Consider the following 19891-nt stretch of genomic DNA (forward strand, 5'->3'; position numbering starts at 1 on the left):
CAGTAATGACCTACGTGCATCAAATGCCACTTGGCACGTGGCTGCAAATAAAAATTATTTTTCGGACACGTGCCAAAAATGAAATTACCACAAGAGCCCTGCTGTAGCTGGGCGGTAACTCCATTTTGGCATGCGTTGGGCGCGCATAGACACTTACACAGCTTATTAAAAGGGCCCCTAAGTGACTTGCCCAAGGTCGCAAGGGGCTGCAGTGGGAATTGAACCCAGCTTGCCAGGATCAAAGCCTGCTGCACTAACTATTAGGTCATTCCTCCACATCTCATGTGTTCTTTGATTATACATGTGTTCATTGTGGAGTAGCTAAGATCAGAGAGACATGTTCGCTAATCAAATAAGCTATTCCTAATCCGGAACTCTATATATTCTTGTCTACGTGATCTTTCATGAGACGGAGGAAAAAGCCTCAACAGACTCCTTAACGTAGCTCTACGGCTCTTAATTATCCTGAGTTCTTGCTGTCATCATTGGCAAAAAACCTCCTCTCTACACAGTGTCTATTCTTTACGGATTCTGTCTTAATGTTAAATATTAAACCAGCACTTATCTTGCTGTTATGTTCAATCTGCTGTCACTCAGTCTCTCCTTGCCACGGCCGACAAGGGCCAAGGTTTTGGTGCTTCCTTCAATTCCTGCCTCAGGGTCCGTGGTACTGGCGACTTTCACTGCAGCCCGTTAAATGGTCAGTATTCTCAATGGAGAAGGGTAGTTAATGGGGTTCCCCAGGGGTCTGTGTTGGGACCGCTACTTTTTAACATATTTATAAATGACCTGGAGATGGGAGTAACTAGTGAGGCAATTAAATTTGCTGATGACACAAAGTTATTCAAAGTCGTTAAATCACGGGAGGATTGTGAAAAATTACAAGAGGACCTTACGAGACTGGGAGACTGGGCGTCTAAATGGCAGATGACATTTAATGTGAGCAAGTGCAAAGTGATGCATGTGGGAAAGAGATACCCGAATTATAGCTACATCATGCAAGGTTCCACGTTAGGAGTCACAGACCAAGAAAAGGATCTAGGTGTCGTCGTTGATGATACGTTGAAACCTTCTGCTCAGTGTGCTGCTGCGGCTAAGAAAGGAAATAGAATGTTAGGTATTATTAGGAAAGGAATGGAAAACAAAAATGAGGATGTTATAATGCCTTTGTATCGCTCCACGGTGCAACCGCACCTCGAATATTGTGTTCAATTCTGGTCACCGCATCTCAAAAAAGATATAGTGGAATTAGAAAAGCTGCAGAGAATGGCGATGAAAATGATAAAGGGGATGAGACGACTTCCCTATGAGGAAAGGCTAAAGCGGTTAGGGCTCTTCAGCTTGGAGAGAAGGCAGCTGAGGGGAGATATGATAGAGGTCTATAAAATAATGAGAGGAGTTGAACGGGTAGATGTGAAGCGTCTGTTCGCTTTCCAAAAATACTAGGACTAGGGGGCATGCGATGAAGCTACAATGTAGTACATTTAAAATGAATCGAAGAAATTTTTTCTTCACTCAACGTGTAATTAAACTCTGGAATTTGTTGCCAGAGAATGTGGTAAAGGCAATTAGCGGAGTTTTAAAAAGGTTTGGACGGTTTCCTAAAGGAAAAGTCCATTATTAAATTGTCAGGTTCACTAAACAGGAACTAGGTTTGTGAGCCCTTGGGCCACTGCCGAGGAGCAGCAGTGGCAGGCAAAACCACCCCACACCAGAAGCAAGGCAGTACAGACGTACCGGTAAATCCAGGCTAGGTCTCTGGCAGTCAGCCAGCAAGCAAGCAGAAGACAGGTCCAAGCAAAGGTTCAAAAGGCAGGCGGCAAGCAAAACAAAGTCCAGGTCCAGGCAAAGGTTCAAAAGGCAGGCGGCAAGCAAAACAAAGTCCAGGTCCAGGCAAAGGTTCAAAAGGCAGGCAGCAAGCAAAAGAATAGTCCAGTAACACTCCAGGTCTAGGCAGGTGACAAGCAGAAGAATATTCCAGTGACACTCCGGGTCTAGGCAGGCGACAAGCAGAAGAATAGTTCAGTAACAGGCAGGGTTCAAAAGGCAAGAAACCAGCAAACACAGAATCAGGATCAGACAAAGTCTCTCAGGCAGAAGTGCACCAGCACCCATGTACCAGGGCCTAAGACGCAATGCAAAGGCAAAGGACTGCAGTCTCTAGGTGATTAATAAAGCCCATCCACACCTGAGACACAGCTGCAGCAAATCTAAGTAACTATGGAGGCTGTTCCCACAGGAGATCTCTAAGATCCAAATATGGGCTTCCTTCCTGTCCTTGTTACTCCAAGATGGCTTCCTATGATATGATCTATCCAAGGTGGCTGTACCTCTTGAGCTATCCAAGATGGCTACCACTCTTGAGCCATCCAAGATGGCTGCCGCCCTTGAGCCAACCCAGCTGACGGCTGCCAGAGATAGGAAACCAAAACAGATCTTCCCAAAGACAGAACTACTCCAGAAAGGATAGGCAGAAGCCAGCTCAGAAGCGGACCCCCAGACATCAGGTAGAGGCTGTGAGGGGTCATGACCATAGACGTGACATAAATGGACTTGGGGAAAATCCACTATTTCTGGGATAAGCAGTATAAAACGTTTTGTACTTTTTTGGGACCTTGCCAGGTATTTATGACCTGGATTGGCCACTGTTAGAAACAGGATGCTGGGCTTGATGGACCTTTGGTCTTTCCCAGTATGTCAATACTTATGTACTTATGTAAGCAAGACCCTTAGCACTCAGGTTTCTGAATCGACTGCAAAGATTTGACCATTGGCTAATGAAATTGAGGGAGGGACAACAACTCCATGGTTTCGGAACCACAGTATCTTGGTTTAATGCAAGTTTAATTTCAGTTTATTGGTTGGGGCCCAGGTCCTAACAGCATTCATGCCCACTGTAACTAACTGTTTCGGGTCTTTACTTATGGAGGTCAGTGGTAGGAGAAGCATGATGTCATCAGCATATGATAGAATAAGCTCGTTGAGTCCCAGTTGTATTCAGGCAAGGAATGACCAGAAGAAGTTGAACAGGATAGGAGAGAGGGGGATCCATGAGGGACCCCACAGATCGGAGATCAGTATTTAGAGAGTTTTATTATGCTTCACAACAGAACTTTGGTTTGAAAGGAATTCACTGAACCATTTGAGAGCAGTACCTGTTGTTCCCATCTGAACCAGGCATTTCAAGAGCAACATGTGATCAAATGCATCAAACACTGCTGAGATATCGAATTGTAGAAGTTTTACTTGGTCTCCTTTGCATAGATGTTGTTCGACATAAGTAGTTAGAACAAGCAGTAGGTTTCTGTGCTGTGTGCCGATCTGAAGCTAAATTGTGACCAATGTAGAATAGAAAAATTTTCCAGATATAAAGAGAGCTGTTTGCTGATGTAGGTTTCTAATATTTTGTTATAAAGTAGTATGCTAGCCACTGGATGGTAGGTTGCAGCCGATGTTACTTCTAGACCTGATCCTTTCAGCAGAGGAGTAAGGATAATTTTGCTCATACCTAAAGGAAGAGAGCTAGAATTCAACTGAATTTAGACCATCTCATAGCCAGTGATCCACCTCAATAGGGATGATTGGGAGTAAGGCTTTTGGGCAATGGTTCATGGAGCAGTGGGTTCGTGAACACTTCGACAGAAGTGTTCTAATATCATCAAGTGTTAGTGGTTGAAAAAAATTCCCAAGTCTGGTCAGTCTTGTGGCCCTGTGTTGAAGAATAACTGGTGTTTGAGGCTAAAGCTCGGATGTGCTGAATGTTTACTGCACTGCAGAAGTGTAGCCAGATGACAAATTTAGGGTAGGCCTGAGCCCAAAGACGGTGGGCCCAAAAACTCATCTCTTCCCCACCCTCCTTGACCCCCTCCAGTGCATTCCCTGCTCTCCTCTTCCCCCTCTGGTTCTTTTCTCCCCCCCCCCCCCAATCAAACCAAAAGAAATACCTAAGCCCCGCCAACTGAAGACCTCCTCCCAGCAGAAAGAACACTTACACACTGCACTGCCAGTGGTAGTGTCCCAGATCCACTGACATGTCCCAGATCCACTGACATCCTCTGCGCATGTGCAAGGGGTGGGTCAGCAGTGGCTCAGCAACACTGCTGGCTGCACAGGATGTAAGGGTTCTTTCTGCCAGGAGGAGGTCTTCTGCTGGCAAGGCTTGTGGATCCCCACCAGCCATGCCTACAGAGCACTGATTTCGGGTGGGCCTGACCCCAAAGTGGGTGGGCTGCGGCCCACTCAGGCCCACCTGTGGCTACGCCACAAGGGCACCAATAACACAGGAGCCCTTACTGTCTACAAAGTAGGAGGCAGTAAGTGCTCCTGCAGCAATTTTTAAAAATGGCCGTGTGCTAATGGCAACATTAGAACATGGTCATTAATGCAAAAAATAGAAAACATGCCAATTTATGGCCATGGTAAAAATGGCCTAAGGGGATGCCAAAGGCCACTTTTTACTGCAGCTTTGTAAAAATATCCCTTTGTTTTTCACTCAAAGCATAATTTATTTTCTCTGCTTTGTTTGAAATGTACTACTTAGTAACTTTATGGAGTATCCCCTAGTCTTTGTTCTGTTTGAAAGAGAAAATAACCAATTCACATTTACCCGTTCCACTCCACTGCAGAATAATGGATTTATTGATGAAGAATATCCCCTTTGTAGTCTTTTCCTGTTAAAATGCAGTTTACCATATTAATAATTAAATATAGTCAAACCAGAAAACTACTACAAATGGCTGAAAATAAAAATAAGTTGGTAGGAACCAATGCATCTTTTCCAGATATAATGGCAGGCAGCTTTAGCACAGATTGAGCAGGCAGCCTAGTCAGGATCCTCTTAACAAGATACAGCATTCTCTTAAAGAACTAGATCAGAAAAGAAATTTACTGGAAGATTGGAAAGGCATGGGGAATGCCCTGCCCAGAGTGGCAGTTACAATCCCAAATAAAGGTTCCAGGATTACCCACATGAAGCAGCAGTTACAAGTTCCTAACCACCTTACTGGGCAGATTGATGATGGCTAATTTCACTCTTTATCTGCCAACTTTTACTATGGAAAAAAGACTTAAAATTAAGTACCACTTTAAATTTATGTATATAACAACACTGATATAAATAATGTTCCAAGACAAAGCAGCTTCTTCGGAGATTTGTATTTAAATAGTCTGTTAAGCTATTTTTTTTTACAACTAAATCAACGTGAGCATTTAAGAAACAAACCCTCCAAGATCCAGTGGCTAGATTACCTATTGTTTAATAACACAGCTTCAAATATCTAATTAATGAAAGGAACATCTTCCTTTTCTGTGCCATAACCTGTAAAATATTAATAGCAAAGTCAGGCTTGTGTGTGGACACCATTGTAAAAGACTTGCTGTTGCCACAGAGATATGAGTAAGGTGTCAAGTTTAAAGCATAGAACATGTATATTTGTAAAAAAACAAACAAACTAGTTTTGCTTAAAGAAAAGTCACAAGAATTCTTTGTCCAGGAAGGGTTTAGACAAGTTCCCAAAGGTAACACCCATAAACAATTATTAATCATTATCTCAGGGAATCAGCAACAACAAAAGGGGTCTTTCCTGTCAGATCTGGCAGGTACTTTTTAGCAGGGGCGTAGCCAGACTTCAGCAGGAGGGGGGGTCCAGAGCTCGAGGTGAGGGGGCACATTTTAGCCCCCCCCCCCCCCCGGCACCACTGCCCCTCCCTGCCACACCTCCACCGACCCTCCCCTGCCACCGTCAGGTACCTTTGCTGGTGGGGGTCCCCAACCCCTGCCAGCCGGTCCTCTTCAGCGCCGGTCTGCAGCACGTTCGCTGATCTGTTTCTGTGAGTCCTGACTCCTGATGTCCTGCACATTCCGGCGGCGGTGGGGGGGGGGGTCGAAAGTAGAGCGGGCTAGGGCTAAATCTGTGGGGGCCCATGCCCCCGTGGCCCCACCTAGGTCCGCCCCTGCTTTTTAGTGAACGGGCACACACAGGATGCTGGGCTCAGTGGACCTTTAGTCTCACCCAGCATGGCAGGTCTGATGCTCTTAGTAGAGAGAAAGATCCAGATCAGAGGCTCTGAGGTCCAGGGAAGGGAGTGAAATTGGATCTAGGTTGTCTGAGGTCCTGAGATATGGTTGCCACATGACTTGATGTTACAAGCACCAGGCTGGTCAAGTCCTGGCTCTATGTTGCACAGATCTGTAATTCTGATTTTCTTAAGGAAATTGATAGAACTCCAAGTCTCTGCATGCAGCGAGAAAAAACCAGGAGTGGATTTTTATGACATGGAGTGCAGCAGGATAAAGGGTATTCCATAGGTGTGCAACCAAGGTCCACAACCCAGTTGGGTTTTCAAGAATTTCCACAATGAATATGCATGAAATTGATTTGCATGTATATCTCATACATATTCATTGTGGAAATCTAGAAAGCCTGACTGAGTTGTGGCCCTTGAGGACCGTGGTTGCCCATCCCTGGAGTATTCCAAGATTTGGGAAAGGAGAGAGATCTGAACTAAGTTCTCTGAGGTCTTGGGAGGAAAACAATAGAGTTAGTTCTGTGCCCAGACCACTGACCTGGAAGACAAAGTGTTATGGATCTTTCAGGTCCCCAGATTTCTCTGCACATTTGCTGGTACTGGTAGCTTTCTTTGCTGTTTTGTGGGGTTTTACTTGTGTTTCATTATTTATAAGGGCCAGACCATCCCACTGAACTCAGTGACTTTGAAGAACTGGATCAGTGCTTCTCAAGCCAGTCCTTGGGTACACCCAGCTAGTCAGCTTTTCAGGATATCCACAATGAATATATATATGAGATAGATTTACATACCAATTAGAGACTTGAATGGGGTTCTCAGGAATCCCGCAGAACCCATGGGGATGGAAGCTGTTCTGCGGGGTTCCCATGGGGATGGAAGCTGTTCTGTGGGGTTCCCATGGGGATGGAAGCTGTTCTGCGGGGTTCCCATGGGGATGGAAGCTGTTCTGTGGGGTTCCCATGGGGATAGAAGCCTTTCCTGTGGAAGTGTACACTGCACTTCCTCCAGCCTCTCACTTACAGAGTACCAAGCTCTTTGAGTGCTGTCTCCTCCTTGCTTTAACAGCACAGATGCGGAAAGTCTCCATTAAGAAGGTGGTAGAGACAGAAATGGTGACAGAATTCAAAAAGGCATGGGATGAACACAGAGGATCTCTAATTAGAAAATGGAAGTTATAAAAAATCTAAACTAAAATGGCTGCATGTGTGTGGATGAGTCGAGTGACACTTAGATGGTGACTCCAGCTGTGACGAACTAGGGCCGATACCGGGCAGACTTGTATGGTCTGTGTCTTTATATATGGCAATCTGGTTTAGGACAGGCTGCAAAGGGCTTAGACAGCAACTTTAGTGGCTGGAACATGAGGACAGTGCTGGACAGACTTTTACTGTCCGTTTCCTGCAATTGAGAAAACAAATAGGCTGGAATGGACTTGGATGACAACTCCAGCATTTGGAACATAAGGATAGGGCCGGGCGGTCTTCTATGGTCTATGTCCCAGGAATTCCAAAGAAAGACCATAATCAAGTATATAATATCACATTCATTGTTGATTTAATTATGAATTGATAATGAATGTGACTATTTGGTAGACCAGACCGTTCAGGTTTTTATCTACTGTTACTTACTATGTTACTATTAAATCCTCTCTGCTCCTGGGCTGATGCGCAGACCTCAGCTCTGACACAGGCATAAGCATCAGATATCACTTGACTTACTGGTGCATGCATGTGGCGACCTCTCATCACACAGTGTCACAGACAAGTCTTACATGTGTGCACCAGAATGTTCCAAGTTCCAGCTTCTGTTCCTTCCTTCCTTGCCTGCAGTGCTGTGGCTCGAAACCAGAGAGAGACTGAGAGAGCCGACTGGAATTTTTTTAAATGTACCATTCAATTCTTGCAGGGACGGGTGGGGATTGGTAAGATTCCAGCGGGGATGGGTAAGATTTCTGTCCCTGTGCAACTCTCTAATACCAATGAGGCAGTGCATGCAAATCTATCTCATACATATTTATTATAGATAGCCTGAAAAACTGACTGGCAGGGTGTGCCTGAGAACTGGCTTGAGAAGCACTGGATTGGAGGAATTGTAATTTATCAGTTAATGATGCAGAGATTCGCTCTGGCTGCCATTTAAAATGTCTGGCTGACATTTAAAATGTCTCTGGCTAGAATTCTGCAGGGGTGTTTTTCCCCCCTATATATCACCACTCAAACTATCACTGGAATGTGGTAGTTCTTGGATGGTTTAACTCAAATCGAGAAATTGTTGTAACCAAACTTTACTTTTTCCACTATCTGCAGCTCACCGGTATCTTTTCCCATGAGCAGGCTCCAGCTCCCACATTGTGCTCAAATCCTTGTTTCCTTCACAGGCAATCCTGGAAACCCCCGAGAAGCAGCTGACACTGAGTGAGATTTACCACTGGTTCACCAGGAGGTTTGCATACTTCAGACACAACACAGCCACATGGAAGGTAGGATGCAAAACAAGAAGATGTGGGAACATTGGTGAGACCTAGCTTCCTTGTTTTATCCACAGGCACTAAAGCAAGGACAGAGCCACTTTTAAAATGCCTAGTATAAATCAATTTCTCACTATAAACCACCAGAGTAACTCAATGCAGAAGTATTGTATATTGTTTGCCTCAGCGGTGCAACTCAATGAGCTTGACTAAAATCAATGAGGTTTATAGCACCCACCTCATCGGCAAATCACTATGAGATTTTTATGAACATTTCTAGAAAATAACTTGCAATAAATAATCAAAAAAGCTTATGAGTTTATATTTAGCACTCATTTACTTATCTTATTTTACAAAACCCATCATTTAAACATGGAAAAATCTGCCTGTCGAGATCTCATTATCAGACATGCAAGTTTTGCTATACCAGCTGTCTCCAGGACTGTCCCCCTAAAAGACCAAACATAGAAGAAAACTGTCAAAATTCTGCCCAATCGTAAAACCAAGCTTAACTCTAAAAAAAACAAAATTCATGTATCACATACCTTTTGCATTACGATGCCAATTTTACCGGACTTAAAACTTAAACTCCAGGCAAAAATGGTGACAGCATCTGTTCTGTCTAAATACTACGTGCTGACCTAATATGTAACACGGACTCCTCCCTGATTCAAAATAAAGTATTCCACTCAATTTCTAAATTCAACCCCTAGAAATTGAGTGCATTTGATACAACTAATACATAATTTAGCGGCTCAGCTGCTGTAGAAACCGACATCAGCGAAACAGACAGCTCCATTGAGCCAAGAGAGTCCACTGAAGTCGAGTTACGTACAGCTTGCCTTGCTGTTAAATGATAATTTTATACAATTAAATTGATAAAAATGGAGAAAAATATAAGGGTGATTTTTAGACTAGTGATGGTGGTTAGTATTGTGAGGCTTTGATATGCCTACAATATAAGGCTGCAAAGCCATTGAGGTCTTTTTCCCCATTTTTTGATTATTTGGTATTTATCAATAAATATTTGGGGACCACACAAGTTGTTCTTTAGTTGAGATACTAGTATCTTCCCCACATCTTTCTCAATGATGACTGAAGCAAAGAATTCATTTAATCTCTCCGCTATGGCTTTGTCTTCCCAGAGTGCCCCTTTTACCTCTCAGTCATCTAGTGGTCCTACTGATTCTTATACCGGCTTCTTGCTTCTAGTATACCTAAAAAAAAAAGATTTTACTGAGTGTATTTGCCTCCAACACAATCTTTGCCTTCCTTATCAGTGTTTTGCATTTGACTTGCTATTCCTTACGCTGTTCCCTATTATTTTCAGTCAGATCCTTCTTCCATTTTCTGAAGGATTTAATTTAGCTCTAATAGCTTCCTTCACCTTACTTTTTAACCATGCCAGATGTCGTTTTGCCTTCCTTCCTCCTTTAATATATGGAATATATCTGGTCTGGGCTTCCAGGATGCTATTTTTGAATAGCAACCACACCTGATATAAATTTTTGACTTTATGTATGCACTTGTCATAGTGCTTTTTTCATCCTTGCCCCAACTCTGTGGAATAGTCTTCCAACTCCTTTTCGTACAGAACGTTTTCTAAATTCAAGATACTTTCGAGAACTTATTTAAGAAAGCTTTTGGGGAACCTTATGTGGGTTAGAGATTAGGGGCTGCCATCCTAGAAGTGGTCTGTTGAGCAGTCAGCATGTAGCTTTGTGTGAATGAAATTGTCTTTCCTGTTTGATGTCTGGCATTTCTTTCATGTTCTGTATTATGTTTTTAGATTGTACACCACATAGTCCTGTGTGTCAGAAGAGGCAGTTTAGAAAATCCAGTCATTGATATACTAGATCCCGTCATATAATTTTCATTTATTTGGATATTTTATTCACCCTTTGAGCTACACTCAAGGAAGTTTACTGACTAGAAAGTTCTATAAAGAGGGTAGATTTATGCTTCTCTTTGGTGAGCTTTGAGGGTATCATATTCTCCTTTGCAATGTTTATGGCCCAAATAGCTATTCTCAAATTCTTTTCTGATTTAGTGGCTACAATAGTACCCTACACTAACTATCAAATCATAATGGGGGTGACTTCAATATATTGGCAGAGCCATGAATTGACTGTAAGCCACCCAGGTCTAGAGATAGGGGGCTGGATACTAAGGGTGTTAATTTTTTAACCTCACGGTTAGATGTAGTAGATATATGGAGGGTTTTGCACCCTCATGATGTGGAATATACCTTCTTTTCCCATCCCCATAATGCCTACTCTAGGCTCGACTATCTTCTTTTGGCCCAATCCCTGTTTCCTCGGGCTGCCGAGTCCCGTATAGTTGATACTGCATTCTCTGATCATTCGGCGGTTTTGGTAGCTATTTCCTTTGTTGAAGACCCAGGTGAGAGGGTGTGGAAGTTCTTGCCTTCTCTGTATAATGACGGGTTTTTAGGTATATTTGAGAGAAAAATGGTTTGGAGTACCAAGCTCATAATAGCACACCGGGAGTGAATCCAGGCATTTATTGAGAAGCCTCCAAGGCAGTCATGCGGGGCCATATTATATCTTACACTTCTGCTCCGAAAAAAAGGAGAGAAGCAGAACTCTTATGTCTTTCACAGGAATAGCAACAATTACGTAGGCAGCATGTGCTTCATATGACCATTATTAAGCAACATATGCTACAGATTAGGATACTATTAGATACATTATTGCATCAAAGAGCATAGAGGGCTATATACCTTCAGCTATTTAAATGGGGCAGCAAGGCTGGTAAGCTTCTAGGCAATCTAGTGAGGCCTCCCCGTAGGACACAGGTCATTACCTCTATTAAAGATGAAAAGGGGCAAGAATGCACCACAGAAGCTCAAATTATGGAACAGTTTGTAAAATTTTACAGCTCTCTTTATCAAGCACGGGAATTTAATGTGGAAGCATGTGAGGCTTTTTTTCAACATATGGAGATGCCCATTCTTACGGTAGAGCAGATGTCTGTTTTGAACTCTCCCAGGAAGTTAGCCAGGGCATTAAAGCCTTGAAGTCTACCAAAGCTCCAGGACCTGACATTATGGCCCGGAATATTATCGCATTTTATCAGAGCTGGCAGTAGCACCTTTAAGAGCAATGTTCAGTGAGTTAGGGGAGGAGGGCATGGGCCTATATCAGAACCTGGCACATATAGTGCGTATTCCAAAACCGGGTAAGGATCCAGCGCAAGTGGGATCGACCCATTTCACTCTTAAATCAAGATGTTAAATTACTAGCGGCTATATCAGCCCAACGTCTGAATGCGATGATTTCCACCCTGGTGCATGAAGATCAAGTGGGTTTTGTGCCTGGATGCTATGCTTCCATGAATCTTCTCAGGGCTTTGTTGGCCATTCAGGAATATAGGGGGGGGGGGGGGGAGGGTGGACTGGGGGCCATAGTAGGTTTAGATATGGAGAAAGCTTTTGATAGCATATCATGGCAGTACCTTTTTTGGGTCCTGGAGCATTTTGGTTTTCAGGGAACCTTTGTTGCTTGGATCTTCTCTTTACACTTCCCCCAGGGCGCAGTTGCTGATAAATAGTAAACTCACAGATAGATTCTTTTTGCAGAGGGGTACGTGGCAGGGGTGTCCTCTTTCCCCACTTCTTTTCTTATTAGCTATTGAGCCCTTGGCATTGAAGATCAGGGGGATTGAAGTATACAGGGTATACTGGTGGGAGATAGAGAGATGCATATAAATCTTTTTGCAGATGATATTCTACTGTATCTGGCGCATGCCCCTTGCGGTCTGCCGGAGGCGTTGTCCCTGGTGCGGGTATTTGGAGATCTTTCGGGTCTGTGGGTTAATTGTTCTGAATCAGAACTTCCCCCTCTGTCTGGACGCTCTGAGGAGCCTTGGTTTTCCTCGTCACTTATCCCTCCTGTAAAAGGACCAGTGCATTATCTGGGTATATATTTCAGTACTAACCCAACCTTATAAGTACAATGTCCTAGACCCTATAGATAAAATCATGAGGCTTTGTGCTGCTTGGAGGGACCTACCACTTTCATTGTTGGGTAGAGTGGCCTTAGTGAAAATAATACTTTTGCCCAAGCAGTTATACCCCCTACAGGCTGCTCCTATTTGGATGTTACGGAGAGATGAACGTCTTTTTCAATCTTTGATTCGCTCTTTTATCTGATGACAGAGCAGAGCGCGAATAGGATATCAGAAGTTAATCTTGGACAAAAACCTGGGAGGCTTGGACCTACGCTTATATAACATTGCAGCCCTGATGTGTTTTATCTTTGAGGGGATAAAGAGGATATGCCGTTTCTCTCCTCCAGGATGGGTGGTGGAATGGAGTAGCCCTATGTCATTTATGAATCTTTTGCATACACCCCCTGGGACAACTTCTCGGGTTGCCTCTAAGTTGTTTTCTCCGACCTTTGCGAAGGGCCTGGTGCTAGTGGTAGGGACACCAGGGTTGCTTTCCTGATGCCTCACCTTTCCTGACACTAGTGGGAAATAGTGCCTTCCCGGCGGGTATGGGTTGTTCAGAGTTTCGGAGACGGCATAGAGCAGGTTGTACACAAATTGGTCAGTTGCTGTCGGGGGACAGGGGGGACAGGACTATTTTCTTAATTTCACCTGGGTCAAAGACAAATGGGGGCTTTCAAACCATCATATGTTAACAGTACCTACAGGTATGGCATTATTGGTCTTCACTAAGGGCTAGATATAACACTGCTTGGATGTATGGAGACCTAGACACTGTTCTCCTTCACTTACCTGTATTAATGAATAGATTGTCCACTTGGTACAAGATTTTGAAATTGACTCTACCATTGGGAGGATTAGAGACACTGGCGCAGCAAAGGAACAGGGATCTAGGCACTGAGTATACACGCACACAGTTTAGTGCAATTTTTTCTACACTTTATGAAATGACTAAATCAGCAGAATTGCAAGAAGTGCAGTATAAAATAAGACATAGAGCCCATATGACTATGGCAAAAGGGGCTAACTTGGGTCTCTGGGACAATGACTGCTGTCTGCGAAGTAATTCTGGAAGGGGAATACTTATTCACATCTTTTTGGAATGCCCTGCTCTGTCCTTGTGGAACAGGGCTTTTTCTTTGCTTAATAAGGATGTTCAGAGGGAGGTGGCTTGGGATTATGCTACCCTGCTTCTAGGAGATCAAGGGCTATTTCATACCCAACAATTAACTCAGCCTCAGAGGCGCTTCCTGTATACGTCCCTATTGCTAGTTAGGAAAACTATATTGCAGTTCTGGATCTCACCCGATTCGGTGCCGTATGATGGGTGGACTGCAAAATTACAAAAGATAGAATAAAGCTGAGTTTCATGCCTAAGTCCCTTAAAATGGATAATAGATCATATGCCTTGTTTTGGCTTGTTGCTTGGAACTGCTTGATAATTAAGGAGTCTGGAGGGGAGGGGGGTGGGAGTTGATGTATGGGTGGATGAATGAGGGTTGTATTTGTTACTTATGGTTGATATTGTTTTGTACCCAGTTCAGTTGTGCTGCTGAACAATCTGTATTGACAACCAAAAATATAATAATAATAAAAAAAGAGAAAGCTCTACAGAGAATGGACTTTCTCTCCCATATGCCTTACAGCATTGTGTATGCCTGGTACTGTTTTAGAAATAATACTCATAGCATCATCCACCCTCTTGTGCCCAGCTAACAATTGCTTATGTACTATAAGCCAGATATTTAAACAAAAAAAAAAAAAGCTAAGCTCATACATTTTAAGCCAAATTTAGGAGCCTGTTTTCAGCTGAAAATTCATCTTAAGAGCTTAAAAAATCATGTATGAGCTACCAGGGCTAAGCTCCTCTCTCTCTACCCCCCCCCCCCCCCCACATTTTAAATCGCCCCCTGTTGTCACCCACATTTTATGCTCCTAAATTTAGGATTTTAATTACATTTTGAGTATAATTTTAGTTGCTCAGCTCTAGTACATTTTCAAAGAGGCCAAGTTAGAAGCATAACTTTCAAAGGACTCTTACTAAAGTGCACTAATACCGTAGTTAGCCATTTTATTCCTCTGGGCTTCTTAGCATTTAGTGTACCTTAGTAAAAGGAGCCCAAGGTTAGGAGCATAAATCTTGAATATTGGGCCCTAGTTGTCATTACTTATTTTGTACAATTATATTCAGCTTTGCAGTCCACAGCATCCAAAGCCTTTCTGCATTCTCAGCAGAATCTGCTGGAGTTTCTTCAAGGGCACCAAGCTCTCCTAGCCCATAGCTTTCTGAAAGTTCCAATCAGATCTACTCTATCCTAGCAGTTCCGACTGTGTGAGCATTCAGCTGAACTGGTGGGATCCTTAGAGACAGAGTTGCTAACTGGCTCCTGACTTTCAACACAAGCTGATGCAGTTCTGGTTTTACCCAGCTTCATGTATGGACTTGTAGTTTCATTTTCCCCAAGGAGTACAGTAGACAAAGCCAGTACCGGGAAAGGGAAGAGGAATTCAGAACTGAATTATCTGGTCATGGAAAATATCAATATAATCTAACCCAAGACCTGCAATATTGACTATAACATGAAACCACTTGTTAGGAGGAAAGACCTCAGTGGCCACATACCCTCATAAGGGATATGACAAGCCTCGTAACAACTCCACCATCATAAGTCAGAAAATCTCCTTATTACCACTGCATGTTAAACTAGTGCCTTTCTTTGTGCCGGTATGGTGTATCTGCACCTTTTTGTTTGTTTGTGAACAGTATCAGATTGTTTACTCTTTCCAAAAATACTAGGACTAGGGGGCACGCAATGCAGCTACAAAGTAGTAAATTTAAAACAAATTGGAGAAAATAGTTCTTCACGCAATGTGTAATTAAACTCTGCAATTCAGTGCCAGAGAATGTGGTAAAAGCAGTTAGCTTAGTGGGGTTTAAAAAAGGTTTGGATAGCTTCCTAAAAGTCCATAAACTATTATTAAAATGGACTTAGGAAAAGCCACTGCTTATTTCTGGTATAAGCAGCATAAAATGTATTGTATTGTTTTGGGATCTTGCCAGGTACTTGTGAGCTGGATTGGCCACTGTTGGAAAGAGGATATTGGGCTTGATGGATCTTTGGTCTGTCCCAGTATGGCAACCTTATGTACTTATGTTCTAGAAGGAGCCGTGGTCTGTGACCCCTGCCAAGGGCAGGCACAGTGATGGTAGACTTATTAATCTGAGGGGAACGTATCAAAATAGGAGAAAACCCAAGGGTAATTGTGAGTGAATTTCACCATGCTGTGGCTCAATAGGGGCTAGTTCCAACTGAGCTGGATAGCCAAAGGAGCAGGAGGAAAAACGAAGAGCAGTGGCAATCTGCAACAAGAGAGAAGTAAGGACAGGAGACATGGCAACTCCTTGATGAGAGCTGTATCTTTACTGTTTACTGTAAACCACATTGAATTCAAACATGTTTGGGATAATGTGGGGTATAAATGTCACAAATAAAATAAATAAGTCTTGAGGAACACAAACCTTATGAAGAAATATGTGGAAAAACCAGAAATACAATCAGACTTACCCTACTTCTGTGTGCCTGGCATTGAAACAAAAGCTCAGAGCCAGATGCACTAAACTTAACGAGCCAGCAACATTGTTTTAAACTAGTTCTAGCCAGTTTAGCGTTCAATTAATAAACTGGGATATGCACAAATTCTCCGAGCCATTTTCCTGTCACGGTAGCAGCTAACGAAAATGGAAGGCAAAGCTAGTATAATGAGCTAATTACTATTATAACATGCATGCAATGCACTATCGTTTCTGACCCCATGCACAAAAGCAGGCCCTACCTTTACCGTGGAAATTTTAATTGGAGGTCTGGACCTGCTGGTTCTTCATTATCTCAAGTAGGAGAAGGGGAGAAACAAAGCAGGGAAGATGGAGCACACACAAAAAAAGTACATCAGCTTACACTCATTCTTTTCTCAAATGACATTTTACTGGCAAGAAATGGGGGTGGGGGCAGTAAATGTAAAGCATAAAAGTAATGGTGACCTACCAAAAATGCAAGGAAGGCAAGGGTCAAACAGCTTCTGCTGGGAAACAGTATCCCTCATGCTTAGAAGCACAACAGAGAGGGGCTAAACCAATTGGACAGTGTCAGCTGGGGATGTCCTGCCCACTCACTACTGGAGGGGGACACCAGGAAGTTCAGATCCAATCAGCTCACAGCTCTAGAATTATGTCATCAGGGAAGCCCTGCAGGGAGGAGCTGAGACAGCAGCCAGCCAATAAGAGTCCATCTTCAGGGAGATGAGCATTCCAGGATGTCAGCCGGTCAATAGAAGGAACAGCTGGGGGTGGACCCTACTACTACTACTATTTAGCATTTCTATAGCGCTACAAGGCATACGCAGCACTGCACAAACATAGAAGAAAGACAGTCCCTGCTCAAAGAGCTTACAATCTACCCAAGCAATGATGCGAATTCCTCAGAGCCGAGAGCAGTAGCCACCATATTCTAGTCTTTTTTCCCACTTTTTCCTGGCAGCGGGGAGGCAGGGAGCCCCAACACAGGTCTGTCCATCCAAAAAAACAAACTGCTATTGTGCTTGCAAAAAAAAAAAAAAAAAGGGCTACATCTACTTCTTTGCGTGTATGAGAGCTGCCTGTAGCATGTGCAGAGGAGCCACGCATAGTGACTGACTGTTCTGCGCATGCTCAGCTCACCGACTGGCTTCCCCCATATCACATGCAAATGAGCTGGGTCACAAAAGTAATGAGCAGCTCATTTGCATGCGATTCTCTTTGTGAATCCCTCTGTGCTTCTAAATCGGTAAATTTTTACCGATTTGGAAATGCAGACGGATTCTTAACGGGACCTTTGTGCATCTGGCTTTTAGCTCAATAGTGCAGTGGTGTACTGCACAAGTGATGGGTAAGGCATTGGGTCATCCCACCACTGCTCTAGTTTTGCATTTTCAAAACAGAGCAGAGAGAGCAAGAAAGTTCAGTGAGACACTGCTAGTGAAAGAAAAGCAGGTAAACCAGAAGGGAAGTGAAAGTCTGGGTTACTGCAGATAAACATTAAGGGGTTGAAACAGCATGTCGTTATATGATAAAACAATCTCACAGCCTAAGACACAGGAAGACATGTAGGAAGGGTCTTTCCCTTCTGAGTCAGAATGTGAAGAGGCAGATGGCTCCTAGATATGCCATGGACGATGTCTCTGAAAGGACACGCTGGGTTGTTTAGCAGGGAAACCCAAACCCATACACAAAACACAGTATTAAAAAGACCATCTGAAACATGAAACTTTTTCAGCATTTTATCCTTAAGCAAAGGATCATACTAGTTAGTTCTTTGGTAAGAACTGAAGCATAGAACAGTGATTTACTCCACTTCAATTGCACAGAGCTATACAAGGAGAGATAGAGTGTGTGTGTGTGATTTAGGAGCGTGCACATCGGAGGCAGTTGGTAGTTTTCTATTAAGAATTGTGCCTCCCCCTCCCCTTAGCACCTATGGACCTAGCTCTACCAAGTTGTGTTTAGCGCAGGCCTGCAGACTGTTTTAGCTGTTGTTTCATTTGTACCTTTTTTTTATATATACCTTTTAGTGTTCGTGCACAGTTTTGTAGTATCACATATGTTTTTATCCTGCACTAAAACTGTGCCAAACGTTAAAAGCAGCCTAGAGCCTCGTTTTGGAAAACACCAACAGCGGCACAACAGTGCGTGAGGGTGACGTCGGTGAAAAGCCCAGCAATAGACATAAAAGGCTATGGGTGATAAGGGGCCTTGTTTTTGTTTTCATGGCAGATCATTTTTAAAAAATATAGGGCCCTGTTTACTAAAGTGCACTAGCATTTTTAACGTGTGCACAAAATTAGCGCACGCTGTGTAGGCAGGCGTCCATTGGAATATTGTGGGCACCGCGCACACTAAAAGCACTAACGTGCCTCTAGCACGGCTTAGTAAACGGGGCCTATAATTTGGTTTGGTTAAACAAGCAACTAGCTAGCACATGCATGCCTTATTCCTCCCCTCTGGTCCAGCAGACCCAAACATCTCTCTAAGACGTGATCTCTCTCCCCCCCCCCCCCCCCCCCCCCACTCCTGACCTGCTGTCTCACATCTCAGCTCCAAACCTGTAACTGTACTGCTCAGGGAACCCAACTGGTTAAAAGGGGAAGGGCTTTTGAGAAATAAAAGAAAGTTTGTGATGCTCTGGTGTGGGAGACAAATTCTACTTCAGAAATATATATTAAGACTAGAATCTAGTAGGAATCTTTTTATGTATTCATTTGATCCTTTTTATGGTCAAAATGCCAAGTTCCAAATTCCTTATATGGAGCTGGCCTTTGTCCAGAGTTTAGAACATACCTGGTCTGCCATTAAGACTTGTATGTCCTCATCTATCTATACATTAATAAACAATTTGTTAATTCTGAGCACAGACTAGCATTAGTTTAATTACAGTTCTACACAGGTAGCCATTTTCATTTGAGGTTGAAGAATGGAGAGGAATGCAAGACTATAGTCACCTTAGAAATAAAAATATTTTATAATTTCAATACCTGTCTTGGGCACTTAAAGGGAATGCGGGGAAGATATTTCACATTTTTTTTTCAGTACTAGTAGCTCAAGGACCAGGCCTGCTAGGTATTTTCCTGGCTATGGAGGATTCATAACCTGTTTGTACCTGAGGCAATGAAATGTTAAGCAAGTTACCAAGGAGCAGGATGAGTTGCAGTGGGATTTGAACTTTGACCTACTAAGTAATCTCTCTGCTCTAACCATTAAGCTGCTTGTTGTAGATGGATTTTTTCTCTTTTTTTGGTTTTTCTAAAATACACTATGTAACAAGAATAAGCCTTTCACTCCTGATCACAGCAGCCAGCTCCATGACCCTTTCATATGTCAACAGACACCCCCCGCCCCCCCCATTAAAGCTAAATGACACAGGGATGTGTAAACGTTTCCCCCCTCCAGATTTCACCAAACTGTAATTACATAGAAAGAAACTGAGGAAACACACAAAACAATTTTTAAATAATAGGTATTGGATAACTTTAGAAAAAAATCAAGTAATAATTCAAAAATTATGTTTGAATTGTCAAATTCAGAATATCCCATTTTGTAAATATCAGAAACCATTCAGTGTGACATACAGTGTGCAATAACAGGGGGAACGAAGGGGGGGGGGAGTTTCACAGCACTAGTAATCACTGAAGCAATTGCACTTTTATGAAGTTAATGCATCAACCCCCCCCCCCCCCTCCCAGTTTCATCATTACAAGGTTTACAGTATGTTGATATCAATAGACACAGATCCTCTGGTTGCCCTTGCCTATCAGTGTTGGGGAATTGGCATATCTCCTAGCATTGTCTCCATCTTGGTGTTATAAAGGCATTGGCATAATTTCTTGGGTTACCCT

The 19891-nt window shown here is 43.1% G+C and overlaps 1 protein-coding gene across 2 annotated transcripts in view; it reads left to right on the forward strand.

Moving 5' to 3' along the window:
- LOC115463484 (forkhead box protein P3-like) overlaps positions 1-19891 on the forward strand; it is a 79907-nt gene that overhangs the window by 59297 nt on the left and 719 nt on the right. For both annotated transcript variants that reach the window (XM_030194027.1, XM_030194025.1), the window contains one exon: positions 8405-8506. In XM_030194027.1, coding sequence (XP_030049887.1) covers positions 8405-8506 — 102 coding nt within the window. The remainder of the gene's footprint in view (positions 1-8404; positions 8507-19891) is intronic.

The sequence above is a fragment of the Microcaecilia unicolor genome, chromosome 2 (assembly GCF_901765095.1).
Source record: "Microcaecilia unicolor chromosome 2, aMicUni1.1, whole genome shotgun sequence".
Lineage (NCBI taxonomy): Eukaryota > Metazoa > Chordata > Amphibia > Gymnophiona > Siphonopidae > Microcaecilia > Microcaecilia unicolor.